General features: G+C 46.9%; 1 protein-coding gene across 1 annotated transcript in view; it reads left to right on the top strand.

Moving 5' to 3' along the window:
• Positions 1–6248: 6248 nt before the first annotated feature.
• Positions 6249–25793, top strand: part of LPGAT1 (lysophosphatidylglycerol acyltransferase 1) — a 111639-nt gene continuing 92094 nt past the window's right edge. The window contains exons 1-3 of the mRNA XM_054169291.1: positions 6249–6447; positions 6739–6904; positions 7328–7595. Coding sequence (XP_054025266.1) covers positions 7358–7595 — 238 coding nt within the window. The 5' untranslated portion in view covers positions 6249–6447; positions 6739–6904; positions 7328–7357. The remainder of the gene's footprint in view (positions 6448–6738; positions 6905–7327; positions 7596–25793) is intronic.

Here is a 25793-nt window from a genome sequence, read left to right as displayed (position 1 = left end):
AACTAACACTGAGGTCTGATATCAATTGAAGCTAGGAGGAGGGGTATGTATCACAGTATCACAGTATCACTAAGGTTGGAAGAGACCTCGAGGACCATCAAGTCCAACCTGTCTCCACAGACCTCATGGCTAGACCATGGCACCAAGTGCCACGTCCAATCCCCTCTTGAACCCCTCCAGGGATGGTGACTCCACCACCTCCCTGGGCAGCACATCCCAATGACGAACGACTCGCTAGAAACGTTTATCGTGAGCCTGAAGTTTTGGGGCATGCTTATGACATATTTTCTCTGAGGCCTATAATTTTGGAGTGTGAGAAAACTTAGGCTCTCACCCAAGATCTTAAAATATTAGAGAAAATGAGCAAAAATGACACCTCTGTGCTAGAACCATAGGAACTGCCAAGGATAGCTTTCCTGCAGCAGACTGATCGTGGGGAGGGAAACTGCATGTGGGATCTGGCGGGAGGAGCTTGTTAGGGGCTGAGCCGTGTGTCAGGTTAGTTAAAGCCTTTTGACATCGATGCAGGAATGCAACAAGCATTAAATTCAGTGCTACGATTTGCTTCCAGTTTAATGGCTCCTTCATTTTGCCCTGAAGTGTCCTTAAGAAGAATTAAGATGCATATAAAAGCATCATTGACTTAAGGGTCAAATAGCCCTGATAACATTTCCTTCTGAAGAAAAAACGAGAGAAGGAAAATGGCCTGGGTTTTGCATTCTGTGAGTGATAAATGGATGTGAGCCTTCAAAAGGAACTTGTGTATCTAAGATTACTGGAAGTAGAGCCTTTGAAAAGCATGATCTGCTTTTCAGTGACAAAGAGAAAGGATGTGAGAAGAGCTTGCCACTGGAGATCAAGGGAGTTTAACAAGTATGTTTCCTGTCTTCCTCCTGGGTTTTGTTTCTTAACAGTTTTCCCCTACATTATTCTTTGCAGCCAATAGAAAGCATGGTTAATTTCTTTCTTGGTGCTTCTTTAAACTTCCCCCCCCCCAAAAAAAAATCTAATGCTGACTACTGAATTCACTTGAGATGCTTTCTGGGTTTATATTCCCTTGAGCACTGGGTAGGGTTAGACTGGACAGCAGGAAACATTTTTTCATGGCAAGAGTGGTCCGGGATTGGAATGAGCTGCCCAGGGAGGTGGTGGAGTCCCCAAGCCTGGATGGTTTGGATGTGGTGCTTGGGGAGATGGTTTAGGGGTGACCCTTGTAGAGTAGGGTTCTGGGTTGGACTTGGTGATCCTGAGAGTCTTTTCCAACCTGAGTGTTTCTGTGATTCATGACTCCCTATTTCATGTTGTGCATCTTCCAGCAGTCTCTGCTTTGCACATGCTCCCATCTTGGTAGTTCCTTGTGGTGGTTTTGTCTGCTTTCATCCTTTCTATCATGCCTTTTTTTTTTCTTAAACAAGATTTTATACAGTTCCCCAAGTAGAAAGTTGCTTTGAGAGGTTGGAAAGAGTAGTTGTTTCCTGCTCTGTAGAATCTGAAACTTCTCAGGTTATTTCCTCATCTTTGCTCTCTGTATGACAGGCCTTTGGTTTTAGTATCATCAGCACACAAGTGCATCCTCCTAACCAGGTTGTTGTTTGGTTTGGTTTTCTTTTTCCCCTCCAACCACATGATGTCTGACTTAAGTTCTCTAGAAGGAAAGCAAACAGGAAGCAAGTTTGTTGATGACACCAAGCTGTGTAGTGCAGCAGACATGCTGGAGGGAAGGGATGCCATCCAGAGGGACCTTGACAGGCTGGAGAGGTGGGCACAAGCCAACCTCATGAGGTTCAACAAGACCAAGGGCAGGGTCCTGCAGCTGGGTCAGGGCAATCCCAGGAACAAATCCAGGCTGGGCAGGGACTGGCTGGAAAGCAGCCCTGAGGAGAGAGCCTTGGGGGTGCTGGGGGACAAGAAGCTCAACAGGAGCTCTCAGTGTGCACTTGCAGCCCAGAAAGCCAATCAGATCCTGGGCTGCAGCAAAAGAAGTGTGGCCAGCAGGGCAAGGGAGGGGATTCTCCCCCTCTGCTCAGCTCTGCTGAGACCCCACCTGCAGTACTGCCTCCAGGTCTGGAGCCCCTATTGCAAGAGGGATCTGGAGGTGCTGGAAGGTGTCCAGAGAAGGGCCATGAGGATGATCAGAGGGCTGGAGCACCTCTCCTGTGAGGACAGACTGAAGGAGTTGGGGCTGTTCAGTCTGGAGAAGAGAAGGCTCTGAGGTGACCTCATTGTGGCCTTCCAGTATCTGAAGGGGGCCTACAAGAAGGCTGGGGAGGGACTTGTCAGGATCTCAGGTAGTGATAGGACTAGGGGGAATGGAATGAAGCTGGAGGTGGGGAGATTCAGGCTGGAGGTGAGGAGGAAGTTCTTCCCCATGAGAGTGGTGAAGCCCTGGACTGGGTTGTCCAGGGAGGTGGTTGAGGCCCCGTCCCTGGAGGTGTTTAAGCCCAGGCTGGATGAGGCTCTGGGCAGGCTGATCTAGTGTGGGGTGTCCCTGCTGCTGGCAGGGGGGTTGGAACTAGATGATCCCTGTAGTCCCTTCCAACCCTGACTGATACTATGATACCAACTGATTGACTCTGTTTGGGTCAGATGAGCAGCTTTTTATTTCCTTATCTTGGACACAGTGGTTCAAAAGCATTCTGAGCATTGCTGTTTCTGGACTCCAGAAACAAATCCTTTAGCTGGCTTGGTGTTTACAGCTTTGAACCTGGATTTCATTATGCCTCTGTGACTTGTGGATTACTTGAAGGTCTGCAATGCATTCCCTCCTCACAGCTGTGCTTGCAGGCAGCTCTAATGCTATGGCAAAATTGGAATGCAAATATGTTCCACTGAAGGGTGGTGTATGAGAGTGAGGGCGGTTTATCCCTTCTTGAAGTATACTTAGAGGCAAAAAAATGTTACCTTCTTCACAGGTCTCTCAAAGATTTTATCACTAAAACTTGAATCCTGTAGCCAGGTAAGTGATAAATCCAGTCTTTCAGACTTTGCAGCTCCCTTGGAGGAACCTGTATATTACTTATGATGACTTTAAGTAACTGAGTGTAATAGAAGTGTTTGTGTACGATGGTGTAACATCCCCACCTCAGTAGTAGTGTGGTTTTCCTTCATGGAGGCCTGAACAAATCTAACTTTTTTTTCTGTGGTTTTGGCCTGTGGCTTCTTCTGGAGGTGAGCAGGAGACGGCTCCAGTACTAATTATCTACTCCAGCAATCCTTGATATCAGTTAATCACTTAATACTACCAGTGGTAGTATCTGTATCTACCAGTTAATAATGACTTCTTACATTTTATTTCCACACTGATCAGTAGTGACATCCTGGCAGTCTTTCCATGAGCCTGAGAAGACAATTGCCAAGGGGAATTCAATCAAAACATATGCAAACTGTAGAGAAATGGTTTAAAAGGCCACCAATTCAGAGCTACCTATTTTAGTGTTTTGCTTTTCTTGCATTTATGATAGTAAAATGACAAACAGTGTAACTGAAAGATTATGAAGCTCTGAGGAATTGCATCTGGAAGTTGGAATTAAAAAACCAAAGGCTATCAGAGCAAAAAAATAGTTTGTGAAACTTCTGGGGTTCAGCATTAAGTTACAGACCAAATGAAAATAAATAAACACAGAATACAGAATTAACCAGGTTGGAAAAGACCTTTGAGATCATCGAGTCCAACCTGTCACCCAACACCATCTCAACAACTAAACCATGGCACCAAGTGCCTCAGCCAGGCTTATTATAAACACTTCCAGTGACGGTGACTCCACCACCTCCCCAGACAGCACATTCCAATGGCAAATCTCTCTGTCTGGAAGAATTTCTTCCTAACATCCAGCCTGAACCTCCCCTGGCACAGCTTGAGACTGTGTCCTCTTGTTCTGGTGCTAGTTGCCTAGGAGAAGAGACCAACCCCCACCTGGCTACAATGTCCTCTTAGGTAGTTGTAGATGGCAAGAAGGTCTCCCCTGAGCCTCCTCTTCTCCAGGCTAAGCAACCCCAGCTCCCTCAGCCTCTCCTCACAGGGCTGTGCTCCAGACCCCTCCCCAGCTTTGTTGCCCTTCTCTGGACACCTTCCAGCAACTCAACATCTTTCTTAATCTGAGGGCCCCAGAACTGAACACAGGACTCCAGGTGTGGCCTAACCAGTGCAGTGTACAGGGGCCGAATGGCCTCCCTGCTCCTGCTGGCCTCACTGTTCCTGATCCAGGCCAGGATGCCATTCTTGGCCACCTGGGTACACTGCTGGCTCATGTTCAGCTGCTGTCAACCACCCTCCCCAGGGTGCCTTTCCACCTGGCAGCTCTCCTGCCCGGCCCCCTGCCCGTGCTGGGGGCAGTGCTGGCAGCAGGCACACCACCACCCCCCACTACCAAAACCCCTCCAGCTTACTGCTTGTTTGTTTCAGTTTGGTAATGGCTGTTTAGTTTAGTAATGGCTCACATATATCCATATGTGTCACTTTATTCTAGAAATGATTCTTCAGAGGCCCAGTCTGAATGACACACAGCAAGCATCTCAAGACTCATGAGGGGTATTTTACTGTGCATGCTCCCTCTGACTCGGGTTGTCCATGTGAAGGCCAGGAAATGAAGAACAGGGGTGGGTCTTTGCTATTAGATCATTCAGCAAAGTGCTAAACCACAGCTTCCTAAGCTCTAAGGCAGTCACTCTGACAAAGAATGCTTTGTATGCCCGCTTCCCCATGTGCAATTCCTGCAATATAAATTGCCTTACTCATTAGCTGCCTGACAGTTCCTGCAGTCCCTCCTTTTGATGCATCCGATTTGAGAGCATTTTTCACAGGCTAATATTTGGAGTAAAAATTTTTTCAGGGGTGCCAAATGTTAGGAAAAATGATTTTAATGTTTTCCAACTTGGGAGCAGCAACACATAAACAAGCCTTCATGTTGCTCTTGGGATGCAAAAATGTAACTCTAAGGCCAAGTGTATGCCTAGAGATGTCTGCATGAGATTGAAAAGAAAAACCACCCACCAACAAACAAATGACCAAACCCCAAGCCTTACCAAATCTGGTAACACTTCAGAACGGCTCCAGCTGATTCCATAATGATTACAGAGTGCAACTGTTAAATTTAACCTCGTAATAAAAATAACACAGACAGAAAAACACCCAGACTTGGAAACATTTATGTAAGATGCATCCTGCTGGTCGAGCAGGTCCTCAGGTTTTGTTTTGCTCTAACTGAACGTGGTGGCATTGGGTTGTTTAGATTTTAAAATTCTCAGATGAAATTTATCTGCAGTGAGAACTTTGTTTTCTTCCTGGCCTGGAGGATGAGATTTGGTTTGTTATGGTACAGTCACCGCCGAAGCCTCATTGTCCTGGAAACAGGGGGCCAGCTTTCCACGTGTCACGATCTGCATGCAAGAGCAGTTCTCTTTTCCAGTCGAACAGTTAGGAAACTTAAAATGTTGTATTTTTCAGCACAGAAGTCCTTCGTGTGTTCTTAAGGTGTCAAAAGTCACTTGCATAAGCACTTGCACTCAGTGTACACATTGCAATAGTTGAACTAGGCTGAGAAACCAATGCAGTCTGGAGGACTGAAGGAGGTCCGATAGTGCTCTTCCCTGCCCTGTACAGGGGTTACCAGGAAAGCAGAAACAAACTTGTCTGACAGGCACGGCGATGAACTGTGTTTCCACAAAGGGTGATGCAGTTACCCACAAGGCAAAAGATTTCCACCCCAGAGTGGCTCTGTAAGGGTGCAGCTTGTGTGGAGGAGGCTGTGATGGCCCTGCCTCAGCTGCTGCTGGGCCGAGGTCAAGTGTCTCTGGATCACAGATCCCTGCAGAGGTTTTCTGAAAGCAGATGATGGTGTTTGTGGCTGCAGGATTGGGATGAGAGAAAAGGAAAACACTAGAAAAAAAAGGGACTACGGGAACAAAGAAAACATCTTGTTGCTGCCCGGGCCAGAAGAGTCTTGCTGATGGTGCTGATGGGACCTGTGACGTGTCCCATCTTCCACTTTCCCCGATTACTGAAATCAGGCAAAACGGCAGCAGAGGGGGGTGAAAGCAGAAGGTCACGAAGAGGGCAGCGTGAGGCCAGGTCCTGCAGCTTCCCGCTCGTCCCTAGGCAGGAACAGCAGCCCCTACCTATGCCCGCCCGGCAGAGCCGAGGCTGGCTTGCGGTCCGCTGCAGGAGGCGCTCCTAAGGCGGGCAAAGCGGTGAACCGGGCGGCAAGGCCCACCGCGCTCCGCGCCGCCGAACGTGAGCGCGTGTGTGTGTGAGGGGGCGGGGGGCGCCGTCGCCCGCGCTCCCCGGCGGGGGCGGCGCTCGCTGCTGCGCCAGCCCTGCTGCTCGGCTGCAAGCGGGCGGCCGGCCGGGCGGGCAGTCACGGCGGACACGCAGCCGGCGGGGGCGGGGAGCGTGCCCCCAGCGGCCGGCATGAACCCCGGGCAGCCCCTGCTGCCCGCGGTGGGGTCGAGGTACGGACCCTGCGCGGACTCGGCCCCCGTTCCCAACAGGTGCAGGGTCGTTCCCTTTCCCGCGGCACCGGCATGTCTTTGCGGAGCAGGGGCTCGGTGGGGTCCCAGGCAGGCGGGGAGGGAGGGTAAAGGAAGGGGCGGAGAAGGGAAGGGGCGCCAGGCCCGGCGCGGCCGCCGGGGCGGTGGAACCGAGGTGAACCCGCGGTCTGCGCTTGCCCGCCCGGCCCGGCGCTCCCGCCTCCTCGGCTGCCGGCCCCCGCGCTCACGCCGCCCGCCCCCCTCTCTCCACAGGGAGCCGCAGGGCGAGTAGCGCTGCTGCGGCCGGTCCAGCCACCTCCGGGTTCATGAGCTACCGCCAGCTGCCGCCGCCAGCCGAGACTGCTGCCTCCGTCGCCGGGCCCAGCTCCCCCAGCCTTGCTGCCGCTTCCGCCGCCGCTACTCTGCCGCCCTGCCGTAGGTGAGTGCCGCGGCCGGGGCCGCTGCCGCTTGCGCCCCTCAGCGCCGCCGGCGGTCCCGGGGTCCTGTCAGCAGCGGGGGGAGAGGCCGCTGGTAGCTACATTAGCGCCCGCGACCTTTTGGGGGGCGGGAGATGAAGGCCGGCTGGGACCGTGCGTGTGCCCTCCTGAGGAGAGCTGCGGGATGGGGTCTCCCGCAGCCCGGTGAGCTAAGGTGAAGGGAGCGGCCGCTCGCTGCCACGGCGGGTGGAGGGTAGTGTCCCTGCCTTCCTGTCCCCTGGAGCGGGGGTAGCAGCTTCCCCGGTGACTAACGGAGGAGGCAGGTGCGGGCAGCTTGTAGGAGCGGGTTGGGTCTGGGGCGGGTACCTTCGCCTCGCCTCGCTCGGAAAGCGCTACCTGTGCCTTGTTTTTTCTTCACCCCTTAGGACGGTCCCGCGCTCTCCGCTCTGAAAAGAATGGCCGTGACTCTAGAGCAGGCCCGGCGGGTGGGCTATACCTGTTTGAAAGCACTCCTCAGGTTCGCTTTTATGGTCGCCAATAACCTGGTTGCTATTCCGTCCTACGTCTTGTATTTAATTATGCTGCAGCCTCTACGAGTGTTGGATAGTAAAAGCTTCTGGTATATCGAAGGAGTATTATTTAAGTGGCTATTAGCTATGGTGTCTTCCTGGGGCTGGTGGGCAGGATATACAGGTAAGAATGCCTTATTAATCTAAAATACATGTAACTAAAGATGTAAATAAGTGTTAAAACACGCATGTTTTGGCATGGGAATGTCTAGGGGAATATCTAAATGTAGTGGATGTGTGGGATGTTTTTCTTCCAGGTTTCCTGTGCAGATATGTTGTATTTCTGGGCTGAGATGCTGAAACGTTTTTCCACATTGTGCATACAAACTTCTGATGGGTTAAGTAAGGATTTTTCAGTCAGTATGTTATCTTGGCATAATTGTGAATACAGTTTTTTCCCAGACACCACTGTCTCTTTGTTTTAGTGTTACACGGAAAAGGTACGTTGCTCAAGAGGGAATTAGTTTGTGCTGTGTGTGTGTGGCTGATAGAGCCAAGCTTTTCTTTGTCAAATCTTGCATCTCTAAGTCATCTCCGCTTAAAATTCTCAGGGCACAAGACTATGAAGTTTGACACAAAGCCGTATCAGAAGAGTAGGTCTTCTATTCCTTGCAACAGCAACTGTCTTTTCTGCTGCTTCAGAATGGAGGGAAACAGAGAGAGCCTCTTCCACACACATAGTGATGCCCAGTATTTCTCGACTGTATGTCTTTTCATTAATTGTTAGCAGAGCTAATTACAGAATCTGTAGGGCTTCTCCCCTCTGCATGCTTGCTTTGCAGTTATGACTGAACTTATTTTTGCTTCACAAGCATTCATAGGTTCATCAAGGTGATGGACTGAGCTGAAGTACTAAGAAAGACCCTAGTCTTGTCTTCAAATGCACTGATTTGTGCAAGAGAGCAACCATCGATTCTTTGTATGTGCTTAGACCTTGAAAAGGGGAGTAATTGAAGTTACTCTGTACGAAATACAAACCGTCCTCCTAAAATTCTTTCCCTCTCTTCTGCCCAGGCTGCATTGGCAGGTCTTAACCCATGTAAGCAAGGCTAAAGAGGAATGGCAGTACACAGGTCTGGAGTCTGATCAGACTCCCGGTTAGTCAAAGTCAGCGCTGACCCAGATGTGGAGTACTCTTTTTGTTAGGCTGCAAGAGCTGAAGCCTCTTCGATAATGCACTTTTGGGTACCCTGTCATGTGCCTTTCCAAGACCCAGAAAGTTTCTGTGGATGCTATAGGTGAGCTTCCAGTTCTTCTTAAGGAGATAGTGCAGCAGCAAGCTAGGTTCTGGTCTGTTGGGTTAGAACCGTTGCAACGTTGCACTGCTTCAAAACTGCTTTGCCTGATACAGCTCAAGCTTTTCCAGCTATGCTGTTCCGAAAAACTTTATATCTGCTTATTAAAAGAAGTCCACATAGTATTTGCAGTGGCAGGTGTATTTTTGGAAGTCTGCTTTATGCCTCGAAGCACAAAGTCCTTCCAGAAGGGTGAATTGACTTCCAAGGTGTCATGTGTGTCGTTAATTGGAAATGGGAAAGTTTATGGGCCTAATGGTAATGTTAAAGTCATAAAACACATGACCCTGGGGATTTGCTGTGTGTATTGAATGTGCTAGTTAAAATTCAAGCCACTGTCCCATGACAATATGGTTGTCAGTTTTGGGAGGTAATTTCTCTGAGATAGTGTGACTGCTGACTGCAGAACTGTGTGGTTTCTTTTGCCCCTTGCTTGGAAAGTGGTCTTAGCATGATCTGCATATCCTGGAGTCTTCCTGAAGCATCTGTTGATTGGCGTTGCTGATGTATCTTGACAATTTGAAATCCTTTGTTTTACAGTCTCAAAATGTCTTAGTATGTTTGTTTGAAGTGTCACTTGCAAACAGCTACACTGAAGTGTTTTCTGGGATGGTGTATGGGTAAGGAGGCCCTTCTTTTTGCTTTTCACTATAAAGCATGGAATTTGTTTTGGGGAGGATTTTAAGCAAACACTTGTTCTTATTTCCATTTAGAAGTGTTTTCTTTATGTATGAAAACATATACATGTTTTATACTGAAAGGTATAAGTAACAAGAATAGCTTGTTTCTTTGTCCAGTCTGTCTTTACTCTCATCACCACTGCAGAACAAGCCTGGAAAACCTCTATTTGTCTAGCTTCAGTGTGCCTAGAGTAATTTATGTGTGTTTCCAGATCGATAAATTTCATAAAAGACTGTTGCTAGGTCCCCTCTTTTTATAGAGCACAACGCAACTAAGTCAGATCTGAAGTACTACTGTATTAGAGCTGGTGTCTAAGACTTGCAGTGGTGCGTCGGAAAGAGACATTGCTCTTGAATTCTTCTGTTTTCAGTTCCAAAAACTAAGTCAAACAGAGGCTTTGCAAAAGTACATGCAAGATAATAGGTATGTATGGGTTCCTTGAGAAGAGGAAGGCTTTTTCCTTTCCTGTTGAGTACAGGAGTGAAGGTTTTTGGATTACTTTTTGTTTGGGGGTTTTACTTTGTCCTTGATTGAGAAAGTAAGCAGGTAAATCAGTTTACTTGTCTCTTAATTGGAGGTGGTGTCCTGCTTCAGTTCTGCTGAAGATGTGTTTTTGGGTTTTTTTAATGTATTGACTTTTCCCCTTCTGAGCTTGGGTCACTTGCTGGTTGAGAAGTGACATAAACCATTTGTAATTAGGCACTTAAACTCAGCCTGCAAAGTAGATTCAGGGCAGGCTTTTTTTTTTCCCCCTGCAAGTTTGTGTGTGCTGTGTAGGAGAGAGCTCACCACCAAATGTAGGAAATATGGCTTTAGCTGCTGTTGCATAATTGTTGGTGTATTTTATTGAATAAAGCTGGAGGAACAGAGGAAAACTGAACTAGGTCTGCTCTTCTCCACACCCCCACATAAACCTGTGTTTTTGTGCTAGAATCCTAGAGGGTTTGTCACAAAAATTACATGATTGGTGCCTGTATCAGCAGTTCCAATCTGTGCCTTTTGATGAATGTAGGTGTTTCTGTTTGCAGATGCTCTTGATGTTACACAGAGAGATAGCATATAACTGGACAAAGCAAATAAAGGCAGGAACAGGAAAAGAAATTGTAAAGGTTACTCTCCTTTCCCCTAATCTTTTTCTTCTTAAGATGTGAGTATGAAAGAGAGCGTGGGTATAATTGGTTGCCTTTGATTTTTAAAGGGCAGAGTATGATAAATATCTGCATTGTTCTCTTGAACTCTGGGGTGTTTCTTATGAAAAGGAAAACTGACTGTCTTTTTGTGAAGAGCATGCAATAGCCTGGCAATATTACTTTATTTCTATGTACTTTCTGAAAGGCCTTTTTATGACTTCTAAGCCTTTTTCCTGTTCTGAGGCTTTTTGTGCAAGTGTATTGCTCTTGTCATAGGAGCTGTTCAATTAGGACACTTGGGATCTGCATGTTAGTGTGATCTGAAAGGCACCTTTGGATAACACTTCTAAATATTTTCCTGCATTTGTTGGAAGATGCCTTCTAAAGAAAGCAAACTTGAGAGTGCTTGATACTTTGTTGGCAAGTACCTTTTTCTCCCTACACTCTTAATTTGTCATTTAATGTAAGTAATGCAGTACATGTAATGGGAGAGAGACGCAGCTGATCTGTGGTGGTGAATTTCTGATCATCTGCTCACCTACAAAGCTAGTTTTAAAGCAGCAGTCTTCTGTATTCAGACTTCCTTGGGCAAGTAACTATTGCAGACTCAAGTTTAATATCCCTGTATCTAATCAAATAGCTAAAAATAGGGCTGCTAGAGAAAAGCTTGCTTTGCTTAAATGCACTTAGGCAAACTGTTCTGTTGTCTTTTCCTGCTGTCTAAATGCAGAAGCTGACATTAGCCTGTGGTAGTGTTGTTGCAATATTGCAATCACAAGTCTATTGGACAGCTGAGTAGTTGGTTAACAATGCAGTCTCAACGCTCCTGATGCTAATCTTGTGTTTCACTCTGCTCCACACAGCTTGCTCCCACTGTAGAGAGAGGTGATATGTGCCCAGCCTGTACCTCTGGCTGGGGATGAGGAGGAGCTGGTGGAGAATGAGTCCCTCTGTCCACAGCAGCAGTCAGTGCTCATCTGCCTGTCAGACCACCAGAGGGGAGAGGTGTTGCAGGCTTATGTGGTGGTCAGCAGGCTTATGTGCATCTTGGGAAGGGGTTTCCTTGAGAGTTGTGCTTGAAGTATTTCATGCTCCAAAAGTCTTCCTGTTAGAACAATGCAGTGCTTAATAGAAAGTAATCCAATCCTATGGTATTGTCTGTTGCTGTTCTGTGTCCACTAGGAAAGTAGGGCATGTAAGAAGGTTCTGGTTTTGTCAAGTGAGGAAAATTCCCCTTTCTTCATCTCATTTCCTTAACTCAAAACTTTTTGTTTCCATTTCCTCAGTCCACAGCCTCAACTTCTCAAGTCTTCTAAGAATGTGAGTACTTTTGTCTTCTAGAACTGTAAAAGACACAGGTGGAGTTGCTGTGACAACATGTGAGAACAGCATGCTGTGCCTGTGCTCCATATGACAAGCTGGTCACTCTCCTCAGGCAGGAAGTGCAGCAGAAGCTGGAGAGCAACAGATGAGATCAAGTACATTTTTTTTGGTCCCAGATAAGGGAGGAGATGTTATTTCAGGATACATATCTATGTTTCTAACCCTACTATTGGTTTTTAACCTCCTCTTACAGTGTGTTTTTATTGTGTTCTTGCAGTGTGAGTTGCTGTCGTTGTTGTTTTTAAATTTAACTGATAGTGTTTTGGGTTTGGACTGGTCACTACTCTGAGGACTGAACAGGGAGGGATATGGGGGAAACAGCTTTTGTGGGTTTGGGACCAGGTAGTGTGTGAAATGGAGAAACAAAAGTTGTCCTTGTTTGGTTTGAAGGTGCAAAAGTACCTGATGTGACTTAGTAGATTTGGATAGCAACGTACCACATGAACTTGTAGTTCATGCTAGGGCTGTGTGTTGAGATCTCTGATGTGTGGGTTAAACTGAGGTCAAGCAGGGATCTTTGAATTTATTTTGCAGTTTGTAAGAGGAAGTTTGTGTGTAATTTTTGAGCTGTCTTGATAAGAAAAGGTCAGTGTTGAATGAGTTGGGGACATTGGAACGGTTTTGTTACCGTAGCCTCAGAGCAAAGGTTCATTTTGCCTTTGTGTAAGAGGGGGTAAGCAGTACTGTGAGCTTAGTGTCAGCTTCTTTGTGCAAGTGATGTATCTGTAAAGAGTGCTGTACAGTGACCCTTTTCCTATTTTAATGGTACAAAAATCACACCAGGAAATTCCTGTCTCTCCTTTTTGGAACAGGAGCTGCAGCCTTTACCAGACTTCTGCGTAGTTCATCCAGTTTCAGCAATATGTCAAAAGCAGTAAAGCTTACATTTAATTACCCTGTTGTAACATTTAGCTTTAAAGGATCATTTCAAAAGATGAGGTATTGAAGTGCCCTCTGAATTTTGTCTACAGAAGTCTGCTGCCTTCTGGCACAAAACTTAAGAGTAAAGCCACACAGGTTTTGGTGGGGGGGTGGGGGTGGGGGGGGGTTGTCTTGGTTTGTTTGTTTGGGGTGGGTTGGTTGGTTTTGTTTGTTATATATGTTAGTAATATTTTTGGTGCTTGTGATTATTTAAGGGTTTTTTTGTTGGTTGGTTGGTTTGTTTGCTTTTAGAGTGGATTAGTCTCTGCCCCTGTTTCACCTACTTTGGATAATACAAAAGCTATTTCAAGCATATAAAATCTGTCACATTTGCCTAAGGACAGTAAAGATGAAATTATTGAGGAATACCTATGCAGAAAGGTTTTAGGATATGCTTTCATCCCTCCTAGTTCTTCTGTAAGATATGCTTTCATCCCTCCTGGTTCTCCTGGGTCATTTTTTTCAGTCTATGAATTCAGACTAGTCATCTTACTTCTCCCTTTGTTGTTGGTTGAGTGCCTGAAAGGATGTGACTAAGAATACCTGAGCGACGTGTCTCTGTTCTCTGTATCCTTTCTTCTTTTCCTTGATGGTAGGCTTCTAGAAGCCATATGAAATACTTACTGGAAAACTTTTGCCAGCTCTGATTTGCAGAAGCAAAATCTTTAGGGAGTTAAATTCTTTGTCCACAAATTCTTAGCAGAGTGTGTGAGGGAGGAACTTTTTTCACTCCAGCAGTGTGATCACATCTGTATTGGAGTATGCCAGAGGTGATGTCTTTATGTCAGAGATGCAGTTTCTCATTCAGTGTAACTAGTCTAAAGCAGAGACATTTTAGAGCTTTTCAAAAAACCTGGAGACAAAAATTGTGTGTTTAATGTGGATAAAACACATTTGCTCTTTGTTTTTCTTTCTTTTTTTTTTTTTTGGGAAATGAGGTTTTTAGACTGACACTCCAACAGATGAACAGAATATATCACTTTGGGTGTGTGTGAGGGACAGAGAAGTCTTGCCAAAGGTTAGTTTGGCAAGGTTTAGAATAGACCAGGTTGGAAGAGACCTTCGAGATCATTGTGTCCAACCTATCATCCAACACCACCTAATCAACTAACCCATGGCACCAAGCACCCTATCAAGCCTCCTCCTGAACACCTCCAATGATGGTGACTCCACCACCTCCCTGGGTGCAGCCCATTCCAATGGGCAATCACTCTCTGTGTAGAACTTCTTCCTAACCTCCAGCCTAAACCTCCCCTAGCGCAGCTTGAGACTGTGTCCTCTTGTTGTGGTGCTGGTTGCCTGAAACCAGCTGGTTGCTGGTTTTAAGCACTGAAGACAGGATCTTAGAAATGGAAGGGTTCTGCAACCTTAATTAGGCAGGTTAGTTAGTAAATCTTTTATGGAATATAAACTTAGTGGTGTAACTTTCCAGTGTGAACTGAGCTGAAATACAGCTCCAAGATATGTAACCTGCTTGGATTTATTATAGTGGAATATGAACTTTAATGCTTAAAATGGCATGTCATATGTGGGATGGTGTAGGTATGTAATTGCACTGCTGTTGTGATCACTACAGTTGAGATAGTAGTCCAGTCATTTGTGTATGTTACTGAGATAAATAAGGCTAATATGTTTGCATTCCTAAAAACATTCTGTGACACCACTGAGAGATTCTGCATGTGAGGCTTGGGGCAGGTGAGTGTGGGTTTTAGGGATGGACATGGTGTTTGGAGGTGGGATTCCTCCCACCCTCTTTCTTCCCCACAAGCAGTGCTGCTGAAGGAAGCTGGTCCCAGCTTTTCAGACTCTTCTTACCACTGCTGCTTTAGTCTTACTGCCCAAATACTTTAATGATTGTGTGGTGGTTTGGATCATGGCCCTGTTCCACACTAAAACTGCCCACCCTCTCTTTTTTTTCTTTGCTGGGTGACTTACAAAGCATAGTTCCTAACCCAGTTTGTTTTGTGGGTGCAGTGAAAGAAGAAGGTGGGTACAAGTAGCAGAGGGAAAGAGAAAGGAACTGCATCTATTGGAGATGGTACCAGCTTTAACGTGTGTATTGAACTACTGCTTTTGACCTCGGTTCCAGAGAGCAGTCCTATAGATTCTCTAGTGTGTGAATGTCACTGAAGTAGACTTCTTCACCTTGTTTTACTATTTTGTTAAGTGGTTAGTGTTCTTTAGGCTGGAGAAGGGCCTTCTGCAAAGTTTCTTTAAGAGAAGAAATCTAAGCATAGGCTGGGACCAATGGGTTTATCAAAAACTGAAAACTGATTAAAAAGACAAATGTTCATTTTGATGAAAGCTTGTCAGTGGTGTTCCTCTGGACTTTTCTGTGTGTACTGCTTGAGTTTGTCTGCTGTAGAGACATTTGAGCTGAAAAAGTAGTTGTTGCAGAAGTTGTTCAGCACTGAACAGTCCAAAGGAATAAACATTGAAGTAACAGGTTTGGAGAGAGATTAGTATGGTGGAGAGCTCAGGGTAAGTTTTGGCTCAGTGCACAACTATCTATTCGTGTTCTTATGTATTTTATAGTATTAAAAATACCAGTGATTCAACTCACACTTAGCTGGTTTTGTCTCAGTGGAGGAAGTTCTTCCCCATGAGAGTGGTGAAGCCCTGGAATGGGCTGTCCAGGGAGGTGGTTGAGGCCTCGTCCCTGGAGGTGTTTAAGACCAGGCTGGATGAGGCTCTGGGCAGCCTGATGTAGCGTGGGGTGTCCCTGCCCATGGCAGGGGGGTTGGAACTGGATGATCCTTGTGGTCCCTTCCAACCTTGACTGATACTAGGGAAGCTGTTGAAAAACTAAGAAGGGAGGTTCTAAGAGGGTCAACAGCTTCATTAGTGCAAACTGAAATCAAATCAAAACAATTTCATTAACAGCTGAGCTTTAATCAGAACTGAACTGGACAACAGTTGGTGAGGGGTTTGGAACATAAGCCATGTGAGGAGAGGCTGAGGGAGCTGGGGTTGCTTAGCCTGGAGAGGAGGAGACTCGGGGGTGACCTTACTGCTCTCTACAACTACCTGAAGGGAGGTTGTAGACAGACGGATGTTGGTCTCTTCTGCCAGGCAGCCAGCACCAGAACAAGAAGGCACAGTCTCAGGCTGTGCCAGGGGAGGTTTAGGCTGGATGTTAGGAAGAAGTTCTTCCCAGAAAGAGAGATTGGCCATTGGAATGTGCTGCCCAGGGAGGTGGTGGAGTCGCCATCACTGGAGGTGTTCAGGAGGAGACTTGATAGGGTGCTTGTTTGCATGGTTTAGTTGTTTAGGTGGTGTTGGATTGGTTGATGGGTTGGACATGATGATCTTGAAGGTCTCTTCCAACCTGGTTTATTCTATTATTCTATAACTCAGTGATTCTTTTTCCTGGGCAGAGTAGAAGAGAAGAGGTCTGCAGTCTCACTTTATGTGAAGAAGAGGACTTTTAGTGTCATTGGAAGGTAGAAAGTAAAACTCTTTTAAGAAGTAATAAGGCAGCAGTGTTTGAGGAAAAGAAAAAAAACAAAAACAACAAAGAAAACCTTCATAAATACTTTCATCTGTTGTTTCACAAATGTTTACACAAGCATGCCAATGATGCTGCTGCTTTTGAGTCATACCTTGAGTCCTGTGTCCAGTTCTGGGCTCCTCAGCTTAGGAAAGATGTTGAGTTGCTGGAACATGTCCAGAGAAGGGCAGCAAAGCTGGGGAGGGGTTTGGAGCACAGCCCTGTGAGGAGAGGCTGAGGGAGCTGGGGTTGCTTAGCCTGGAGAAGAGGAGGCTCAGGGGTGACCCTAATGCCATCTACAACTCCCTGAAGGGAGGTTGTAGCCAGGAGGGGGTTGGTCTCCTCCCAGGCACCCAGCACCAGAACAAGAGACACAGGCTCAAGCTGCATCAGGGGAGGTTTAGGCTGGATGTAAGGAGGAAGTTCTTCACAGAAAGAGATTGGCCATGGGAATGTGACTTGATGAGGCACTTGGTGCCAGGGTTTAGTTGATCAGATGGTGGTGGGTGATAGGTTGGACTGGATGATCTTGAAGGTCTTTTCCAACCTGGTTTATTCTATTCTAAGTATAAACTAAAAACTTGTAACTGTTAAATGTTACAGGTCCAAAAGGTAAGGAATTGTCCCTACTTAAGGAGTCTGGTAGTTGAAACTGGCTTGGAGATTCACCTCAGTTTTGTAATTTAAGTAAAGGGGGGGCAGCAAAGATTAATAACTTTATTACTGCTTCTCACTTATGTAGAACTGGAAGTGCTCTAAGTGCTGGTGCTCCAAGTGCAAGGGCCAGCACTACTTCTGTTTGGGAAGGCATGGGTTCTGGCAAATTGAATCTTTAGGACAATGGAATGAGTGCTTGTGGATGTGGGGTTTTTTTTTTGTGGCAAAAAGGTTTTATGTGAGGGTTGGGGGTTTTTAGTTAAATTTGTTTTCACAGAATCACCAAGGTTGGAAGAGACCTCAAAGATCACCAAGTCCAACCTGTCCCCACAGACCTCATGACTAAACCATGGCACCAAGTGCCACATCCAATCCCCTCTTGAACCCCTCCAGGGATGGTGACTCCACCACCTCCCTGGGCAGCACATCCCAATGGCTAAGGACTCTCTCAGTGAGTTGTACCCCTGTGCAGTTTCTGTGAAAGTCTGTAGTGTCTGTGCTATGTTTCACCCCCCACCCCCAAGTTCTGAAAAGTTAAGCATTAAGAATGCACGTTTGGGATTACTTTAAGCATCACTTGTGTTTGAGTGTGGTGCTTAGGATGGGCCATTCAACACCCTTTTAATGTAATTTAGTGTCTTGGGGGTTTTATTATCTATGTAGATAGATGTGACTGTGTTTTAAGCAGACTTTCCTGATGGGATTAAGATACTTGGTTTGCAGCTATTCTTTCTCTCTCTTCTCCCACATTTCTTATTTGCTTCTTTGCAAATCTCTCTGCAATTGACCAGATGGTTCAGATTTCAGACATAATGGTGTTCCCATGAGCTCTGTGGAAACTGGCTGAGCAGAGGAGAGAGAGAGAGAGACACCCAAATTAGTGCCTCAGCTGAGGGTAGCACAGGCAGATTTGGCCATTTCATGTCGTTTGACAGCTGCTGCAGCACTAGCTTTGGGTTTGCCACAGCACCAGTATGTCTTGTCCAGCCCCTTGAGGAGCAGGAGGTTAAACAAGTTCTTTTCTGGCCTGCATTAGGAATAGTGTGGCCAGCAGGAGCAGGGAAGTCATTGTGCCCCTGTACTCTGCATTAGTTAGGCCACACCTTGAGTCCTGTGTCCAGTTCTGGGCCCCTCAGTTTAAGAAGGACATCGAGACACTTGAATGTGTCCAGAGAAGGGCAACAAGGCTGGGGAGAGGCCTTGAGCACAGCCCTGTGAGGAGAGGCTGAGGGAGCTGGGGTTGCTTAGCCTGGAGAAGAGGAGGCTCAGGGGAGACCTCATTGCTCTCTACAACTACCTGAAGGGAGGTTGTAGCCAGGAAGGGGTTGGTCTCTTCTCTCTAGCAACCTGCACCAGAACAAGAGGACACAGTCTCAAGCTGCACCAGGGGAAGTTTAGGCTGGAGGTGAGGAGAAAGTTCTTCATGGAGAGTCATTCGTCACTGGAATGTGCTGCCCAGGGAGGTGGTGGAGTCCCCATCCCTGGAGGGGTTCAGGAGGGGATTGGATGTGGCACTTGGTGCCATGGTCTAGTCATGGGGTCTGTGGTGACCAGTGGGACTTGATGATCTTTGATGTCTCTTCCAACCTTGGTGATTCTGTGATTGGGAAACCATTGCTTCTGGAGCAGTGTGTTAATCTGGCAGTGGCAGATAGTGTATGAAACATTATCCTTTCCTTCAAGTGATGTTTAATCCAGCTGGCTCATCATAGCCTTTTGGATCAAAAGATAATCAGACAGTCTTAATGAAAAGGATAAGGTGGGTAAAGAACTTAAAGTATGGTGTTTTTAAGAGTTTATATTCTGTATATAAAACACAAGTTGGTGTAGACTCCTAGAAGTGGGACTGAAAGGGCAGCAACCTGACTGAAGCTTTCAAGAATGGTGATGCTCATATTACTGTAAACAGTACATAACCAAAGAGAAACTCAGTTCTGGATCTGACCCAGGGACATGTAGAAAGATGATGCTTGAGGGGTGTTTGCATGTATTTGGGGAGAACTAAGAGAGAGCAACAACATGGGTGTGAGGAGGGTCAAGAAGCGTGGATGAAGGCATTGCACTGGAAAGGTGACCTCTTGCGTTGTTTCTGTGCCTGGTCTCTTTTGGTATCCATAAATACAGATGGCCTGGCAAACTGCCAGCTCTGCTAACTGCTGGCTTCCTTTCCAAATGCATTCTTCTTTCATATCCATTTGGATTTCTGATTCTTGTCTCTGTAATAAAATTCAGCTTTTGTTCCTCCTAGCAACAGCTTTACTTGGAAATGAATCTGACTGGGGGCTGTGTGTACACTAAGGTGGCATGAAAGAGGTGTTCAGTTCAGTTTGGATTTTTAAAACCACTTTCAGATGGAGGTAGAATTAATCAAAAATATCTGTTAAGTTTCTTGCATGCAGTGGGTTGTATGAAACCAGAGGAATTTGGCTTTTCTTATTTGATGTGTCATCAAACCTTATAGTATCATAGTATCAGTCAGGGTTGGAAGGGACCACAAGGATCATCTAGTTCCAACCCCCCTGCCATGGGCAGGGACACCCCACACTAGATCAGCCTGGCCAGAGCCTCATCCAGCCTGGGCTTAAACACCTCCAGGGACGGGGCCTCAACCACCTCCCTGGACAACCCATTCCAGGGCTTCACCACTCTCATGGGGAAGAACTTCCTCCTCACCTCCAGCCTGAATCTCCCCACCTCCAGCTTCATTCCATTCCCCCTAGTCCTATCACTACCTGAGATCCTGACAAGTCCCTCCCCAGCCTTCTTGTAGGCCCCCTTCAGATACTGGAAGGCCACAATTAGGTCACCTCAGAGCCTTCTCTTCTCCAGACTGAACAGCCCCAACTCCTTCAGTCTGTCCTCACAGGAGAGGTGCTCCAGCCCTCTGCTCATCCTCGTGGCCCTTCTCTGGACACCTTCCAGCACCTCCAGATCCCTCTTGTAATAGGGGCTCCAGACCTGGAGGCAGTACTGCAGGTGGGGTCTCAGCAGAGCTGAGCAGAGGAGGAGAATCACCTCCCTTGCCCTGCTGGCCACACTTCTCTTGCTGCAGCCCAGGATCTGATTGGCTTTCCGGGCTGCAAGTGCACACTGAGAGCTCCTGTTGAGCTTCTCGTCCCCCAGCACCCCCAAGCCTCAGGGCTGCTTTCCAGCCAGTCCCTGCCCAGTCTGGATTTGTGCCTGGGATTGCCCTGACCCAGCAGCAGGACCCTGCCCTTGGTCTTGTTGAACCTCATGAGGTTGGCTTGTGCCCACCTCTCCAGCCTGTCTTTTAACATAGTGGTGTAGGTGAGGGATAGGACAACAGCAAGGCCTTTGCCCAGGTAATTCTGTTGTTTTGGTTATGTTTAAAGATGGTTTGATGCCCATCTTGGGCTTCTGGAGTTTGACAGGATTTCTGCAGGCTGGACAAGCACTTTCATCCTTCATCTGTTTCAGTGGGAGAAAATACTGAAATGTTTTTCCTCCCCTTTTGTTGCTTACATTCCCTACGAATGTTTTAACAGCTGACTAAACTCTGAAAGCTCAAATGCAGAGCTGAGTTCATGCAAGCACAAGTGGTGTCATCATGCATTGTCACTGTAGGAAGGCTAAGGGTTAAGTGGGTGGCTGCTGTTGTGAAGAAAGAGCCATAGCATGTGGCCTGCTCTTTCCTTTTCCAGACCTATTACCACCCTTTCCCAATACCTGGCAAAACCAGGGCCCTAAATCTGAGTGTGTTGCTGCTCATTGGGTTTGTTCTGATGCAGGATTTCTTGGAGCAAGCTATGGAGGGTTTCACTAGACAGGGAAAATTGCATATTTGAAGGATGTTGACCCAAGCTCTTAACTCTGTGAGAGTGCTAGACTTGGGTAGCCTGAATCAATTTGGGTTTTGTCTAGTGTTCTTTTGCATTAGTAAAGAGTAATTGGTAACCTTTCTAGCAAGTGCTTCTTGAGTAAGCCAAGGCACATGTAGCTGCAGATCATGACAAGCTGGTGAGGGCTTTGGAGCACAGCCCTGTGAGGAGAGGCTGAGGGAGCTGGGGTTGCTTAGCCTGGAGAAGAGGAGGCTCAGGGGAGACCACCTTGCTTTCTGCAACTCCCTGAAGGGAGGTTGTAGCCAGGTGGGGGTTGGTCTCTTCTCCCAGGCAACCAGCACTAGAACAAGAGGACACAGTCTCAAGCTGTGCCAGGGGAGGTTTAGGCTGGGTGTCAGGAAGAAATTCTTCATAGAAAGAGAGATTGGCCATTGGAATGTGCTGCCCAGGGAGGTGGTGGAGTCCCCATCCCTGGAGGTGTTTAGGAAGAGACTGGATGGGGTGCTTGGTGCCATGGTTTAGTTGATTAGGTGGTGTTGGGTGATAGGTTGGACTCGATGATCTCAAAGGTCCAACCTGGTTAATTAACTTAAGTTGCCTGTGAAGTGCTTACAGTGCATGTTGGTACCCACAGACTTAGGAGTGTTCACAATAATCATTTTATTGTACAGTGAAATTTTGAGATCTGTAATACCTTCTTGCATTTATGGCATAGTTTCTGTCCTTAAAATGTAGGAGGCTATTTCCACAGACTTTCTCAGCTCTGTTGTTCAGCTCCTGTAGGGGTGTTATCCTGAGCAACTGCTCTGCAGTGAAGCCCTGGTTTTAATTCAAGGATTCTGAAGTCTCTTCTTTTTTGGTTCATTTGGTTTGGTTTGTTGACCCAACATTTATTTGCTGCCATTGTGCCAAAGCACAGAAGAACTTTTGGATCTGAGGTGAGGATGGGGGAAAGAGGAGGAAAAAGCTTCAATTATTGTCATTGCAGCAACATAGGTAAAAACTGGGACCTGGGTATTTCAGTGAAAGGTGCATTGAGCATTAGTGTGTGCCCTGAGGATGAAGGGTAGGGGTTGGAATCAGCCCTTCAGTATGTACTAACAAATGCATCAAGTCTGACCATTTTATGTCAGTAAAAAAGTGCTCCTGAAACTCCCAGCTAGACTGTCAGCCACAAATCCAAGGTATTTTCTGCAGCTGTCAGCAGGTGTAAGAGGATTATTTGTTCTATAACAGTAACAGATGCTGGAGAGCTAAACTTATTAAAATTAGGAACAGTAAACTTTCTGCTGCTGCTTTGAGGTGTAGCAGCTGGAACAGTCTAGTGAGAGAGGCAACTTGGGAATGTCTGATGACTTGATTCTGTTAACCCTCTCTAACTGGAGGATGGCACAGAAGTCTGTGACTGAAGGAGACAATAATCATAGAATCAATAAGGTTGGAAAAGGCCTTAAAGATCATCAGGTCCAACCTGTCACCCAGCACCTCATGACTACCAGACAGTGGCACCAAGTGCCACATCCAATCCTTTCTTGAGCACCTCCAGGGATGGTGACTCCACCACCTCCCTGGGCAGCACATTCCAGTGCCTAACAACTCTCTCAGGGAAGAACTTTCTCCTCACCTCAAGTCTAAACTTCCCCAGCTTGAGACTGTGTCCTCTTGTTCTGGTGCTGGTTTCCTGGGAGAAGAGACCAAGCCCCTCCTGGCTACAACCAGGAAGAAAAGACACTAACAGGCTCTGATGGCAATAAATAAATGTAAGATAATCTGTTACCATAACCAGGTGGATGTCACCCACACAAGATTTTTGCCTTTTGCTTTCAAAGGGGACAGGTTTTGAGTCCTTACTGCTTCTGGAGAGCAGGACACAAAACTTGAGGGAACCTGTTACAGAAAGTTGCAGCATGTTAGAATACATAGCAATAATAAACCAGGTTGGAAGAGACCTTCAAGATCACCGCATCCAACCCATCAACCAATCCAACACCACCCAAACAACTAACCCACGGCACCAAGCACCCCATCAAGTCTCCTCCTGAAAACCTCCAGTGATGGTGACTCCACCACCTCCCCAGGCAGCCCATTCCAATGGGCAATCACTCTCTCTGTATAGAACTTTTTCCTAACATCCAGCCTGACCCTCCCCTGGCACAGCCTGAGACTGTGTCCTCTTGTTCTGGTACTGGCTGCCTGGGAGAAGAGACCAACATCCGTCTGTCTACAACCTCCCTTCAGGTAGTTGTAGAGAGTAATAAGGTCACCCCTGAGTCTCCTCTTCTCCAGGCTAAGCAACCCCAGCTCCCTCAGCCTCTCCTCGTAGGGCTTATGTTCCAAACCCCTCACCAACTTTGTTGCCCTTCTCTGGACTCGCTCCAGCAAGTCAACCTCCTTCCTAAACTGAGGGGCCCAGAACTGGACACAGGACTCGAGGTGTGGCCTAACCAGTGCAGTGTACAGGGGCAGAATGACCTCCCTGCTCCTGCTGGCCACACTGTTCCTGATGCAGGCCAGGATGCCATTGGCCCTCTTAGCTGCCTGGGCACACTGCAGGCTCATGTTCAGTCTACCGTCGACCAGCACCCCCAGGTCCCTCTCTGCCTGGCTGCTCTCCAGCCACTCTGACCCCAGCCTGTAGCTCTGCATGGGGTTGATGTTCTGTGGTAGCTGCCCAAAATCACAGTATCACTAAGGTTGGAAGAGACCTCAAAGATCATCAAGTCCAACCTGTCACCACACACTATTTTCTCTCATCCTATCACTTCTCACCTGAGGGAAGAGGCTAGAACCCACCTCACTCCAACTTCCTTTCAGGGACTTGTAGAGAGCAGTGAGGTCTTCCCTCAGTCTCCTCTTCTCCAGACTGAACAACCCACATCCTCAGCTGTTCATCATAGCGCTTGTGTAAAAGACCCTTCACCAGCTTTGTTGTCCTTCTCCAGACATGCTCCAGACCCCTCAATGTCTGTCTTGTAGCAAGGGGCCCAGAACTGGACTCATGGTGGGGCTGAACTCCTGATAGAGACTGTACAAAACAATGCTGTAGCTGTTTGATTAGCAGCCAGTTTTATTGCTTGAGGATACTGATTTTTAGCTATGCTACTAGTGCAGTCTCAATGCACTGTTTGAACATCTCTTTCTGTTCTTATGATTAGAGTAGAATATTTCATGGGTTAGAATAGAATTAACCAGGTTGGAAAGACCTTTGAGATCATCGAGTCCACCCTTTCACCCAACACCATCTAATCAACTAAACCATGGCACCAAGCACCCCATCCAGTCTCTTCCTAAACACCTCCAGTGATGGGGACTCCACCACCTCCCTGGGCAGCACATTCCAATGGCCAATCTCTCTTTCTGGGAAGAACTTCTTCCTAACCTCCAGCCTAAACCTCCCCTGGCACACCTTGAGACTGTGTCCTCTTGTTCTGGTCCTGGTTGCCTGGGAGAAGAGACCAACCCCCACCTGGCTACAACCTCCCTTCATGGAGTTGTAGACAGCAAGAAGGTCTCCCCTGAGCCTCCTCTTCTCCAGGCTAAGTAACCCCAGCTCCCTCAGCCTCTCCAGAGGACAAAAAGTCTGAAAGCAGCAGCTGCTTTCAGGTATCCTACAGCATGTAAGAGCAACCATCCCAGCACATCCATCTGCTGGAATCTGATGGCTTCTAAATATACTTTGTACTCTCTATGTTGCAGGAATGAATTAGGAAGAATTACCTGTTTAGGTCAACCAGAGAAGAAGCAGCCAACAGAGTAAAGGTGTGCAGAGTAACAATGACCATCTTGGTGGAAGGATAAGATGTTAGCAGCTGCTGCAGCAGCTGCCGGGAGCTGGAGGCCAGGCTAGCATCATGATGCATGTGCTGCAGAATAGGGATCAACTTCAACTTCAAGTCCACAGGGGTGGCCAGACCTTGAATCATCTCACTGATTTTATTACATATTCCAGCAGAAAAATCCTTTGATTGTGCAGATCATCAGGGGCTCAGTAGCTCTGTATTTTTCTAAGAGGGTCAACAGCTTCATTAGTGCAAACTGAAATCAAATCAAAACAATTTCATTAACAGCTGAGCTTTAATCAGAACTGAACTGGACAACAGTTGGGGAGGGGTTTGGAACACAAGCCATGTGAGGAGAGGCTGAGGGAGCTGGGGTTGCTTAGCCTGGAGAAGAGGAGACTCAGGGGTGACCTTATTACTCTCTACAACTACCTGAAGGGAGGTTGTAGGCAGATGGATGTTGGTCTCTTCTCCCAGGCAGCCAGCACCAGAACAAGAGGACACAGTCTCAGGCTGTGCCAGGGGAGGTTTAGGCTGGATGTTAGGAAAAAGTTCTATACAGAGAGAGTGATTGCCCATTGGAATGGGCTGCCTGGGGAGGTGGTGGAGTCACCATCATTGGAGGTTTTCAGGAGAAGACTTGATGGGGTGCTTGGTGCCGTGGGTTAGTTGTTTGGGTGGGGTTGGATTGGTTGATGGGTTGGTTGCGATGATCTTGAAGGTCTCTTCCAACCTGGTTTATTCTTATTCTGTCCAGTTTGAATGAGTTAAGAGATACATGTGGTCAGTGTCCTTCAGGTGGACAAGCTTCTCAGTTTGGGGGTTGCTGTAGGGAGATGGCAGAAGGTAGTGAGGGACCAGAGCCTTTATCAAGGCTGGTCTTGCCCCATTCAGAATCTTGTTTTGCAGTAATGGTATTGATTGTTCTCTTGACTTGAACCTTCAACCAATGGTTAAAGTAATGCAGTCTGATTTCTTCAGGTGGGGAAAATGATGATCTGATTTTGAAATTGTATATTTAGTTTTAATCAATCTGAGTTATTTAAAGGACAAGTACAAAAGTTTGTTATTCTGATCTCAGGTTTGAATGCTGGGAAAAGAGTTTCCTTGCTCTCTAGTGTAATTATGACTTTTTTTAACCTAGCACATCTTCTCAAAAGCATAGCTTTATATCTCACTCTGGCAG

The sequence above is a fragment of the Dryobates pubescens genome, chromosome 2 (assembly GCF_014839835.1).
Source record: "Dryobates pubescens isolate bDryPub1 chromosome 2, bDryPub1.pri, whole genome shotgun sequence".
NCBI lineage: Eukaryota > Metazoa > Chordata > Aves > Piciformes > Picidae > Dryobates > Dryobates pubescens.
The sequence above is the reverse complement of the archived record's forward strand: the minus strand, read 5'-3'. Positions and strand labels throughout refer to the sequence as shown.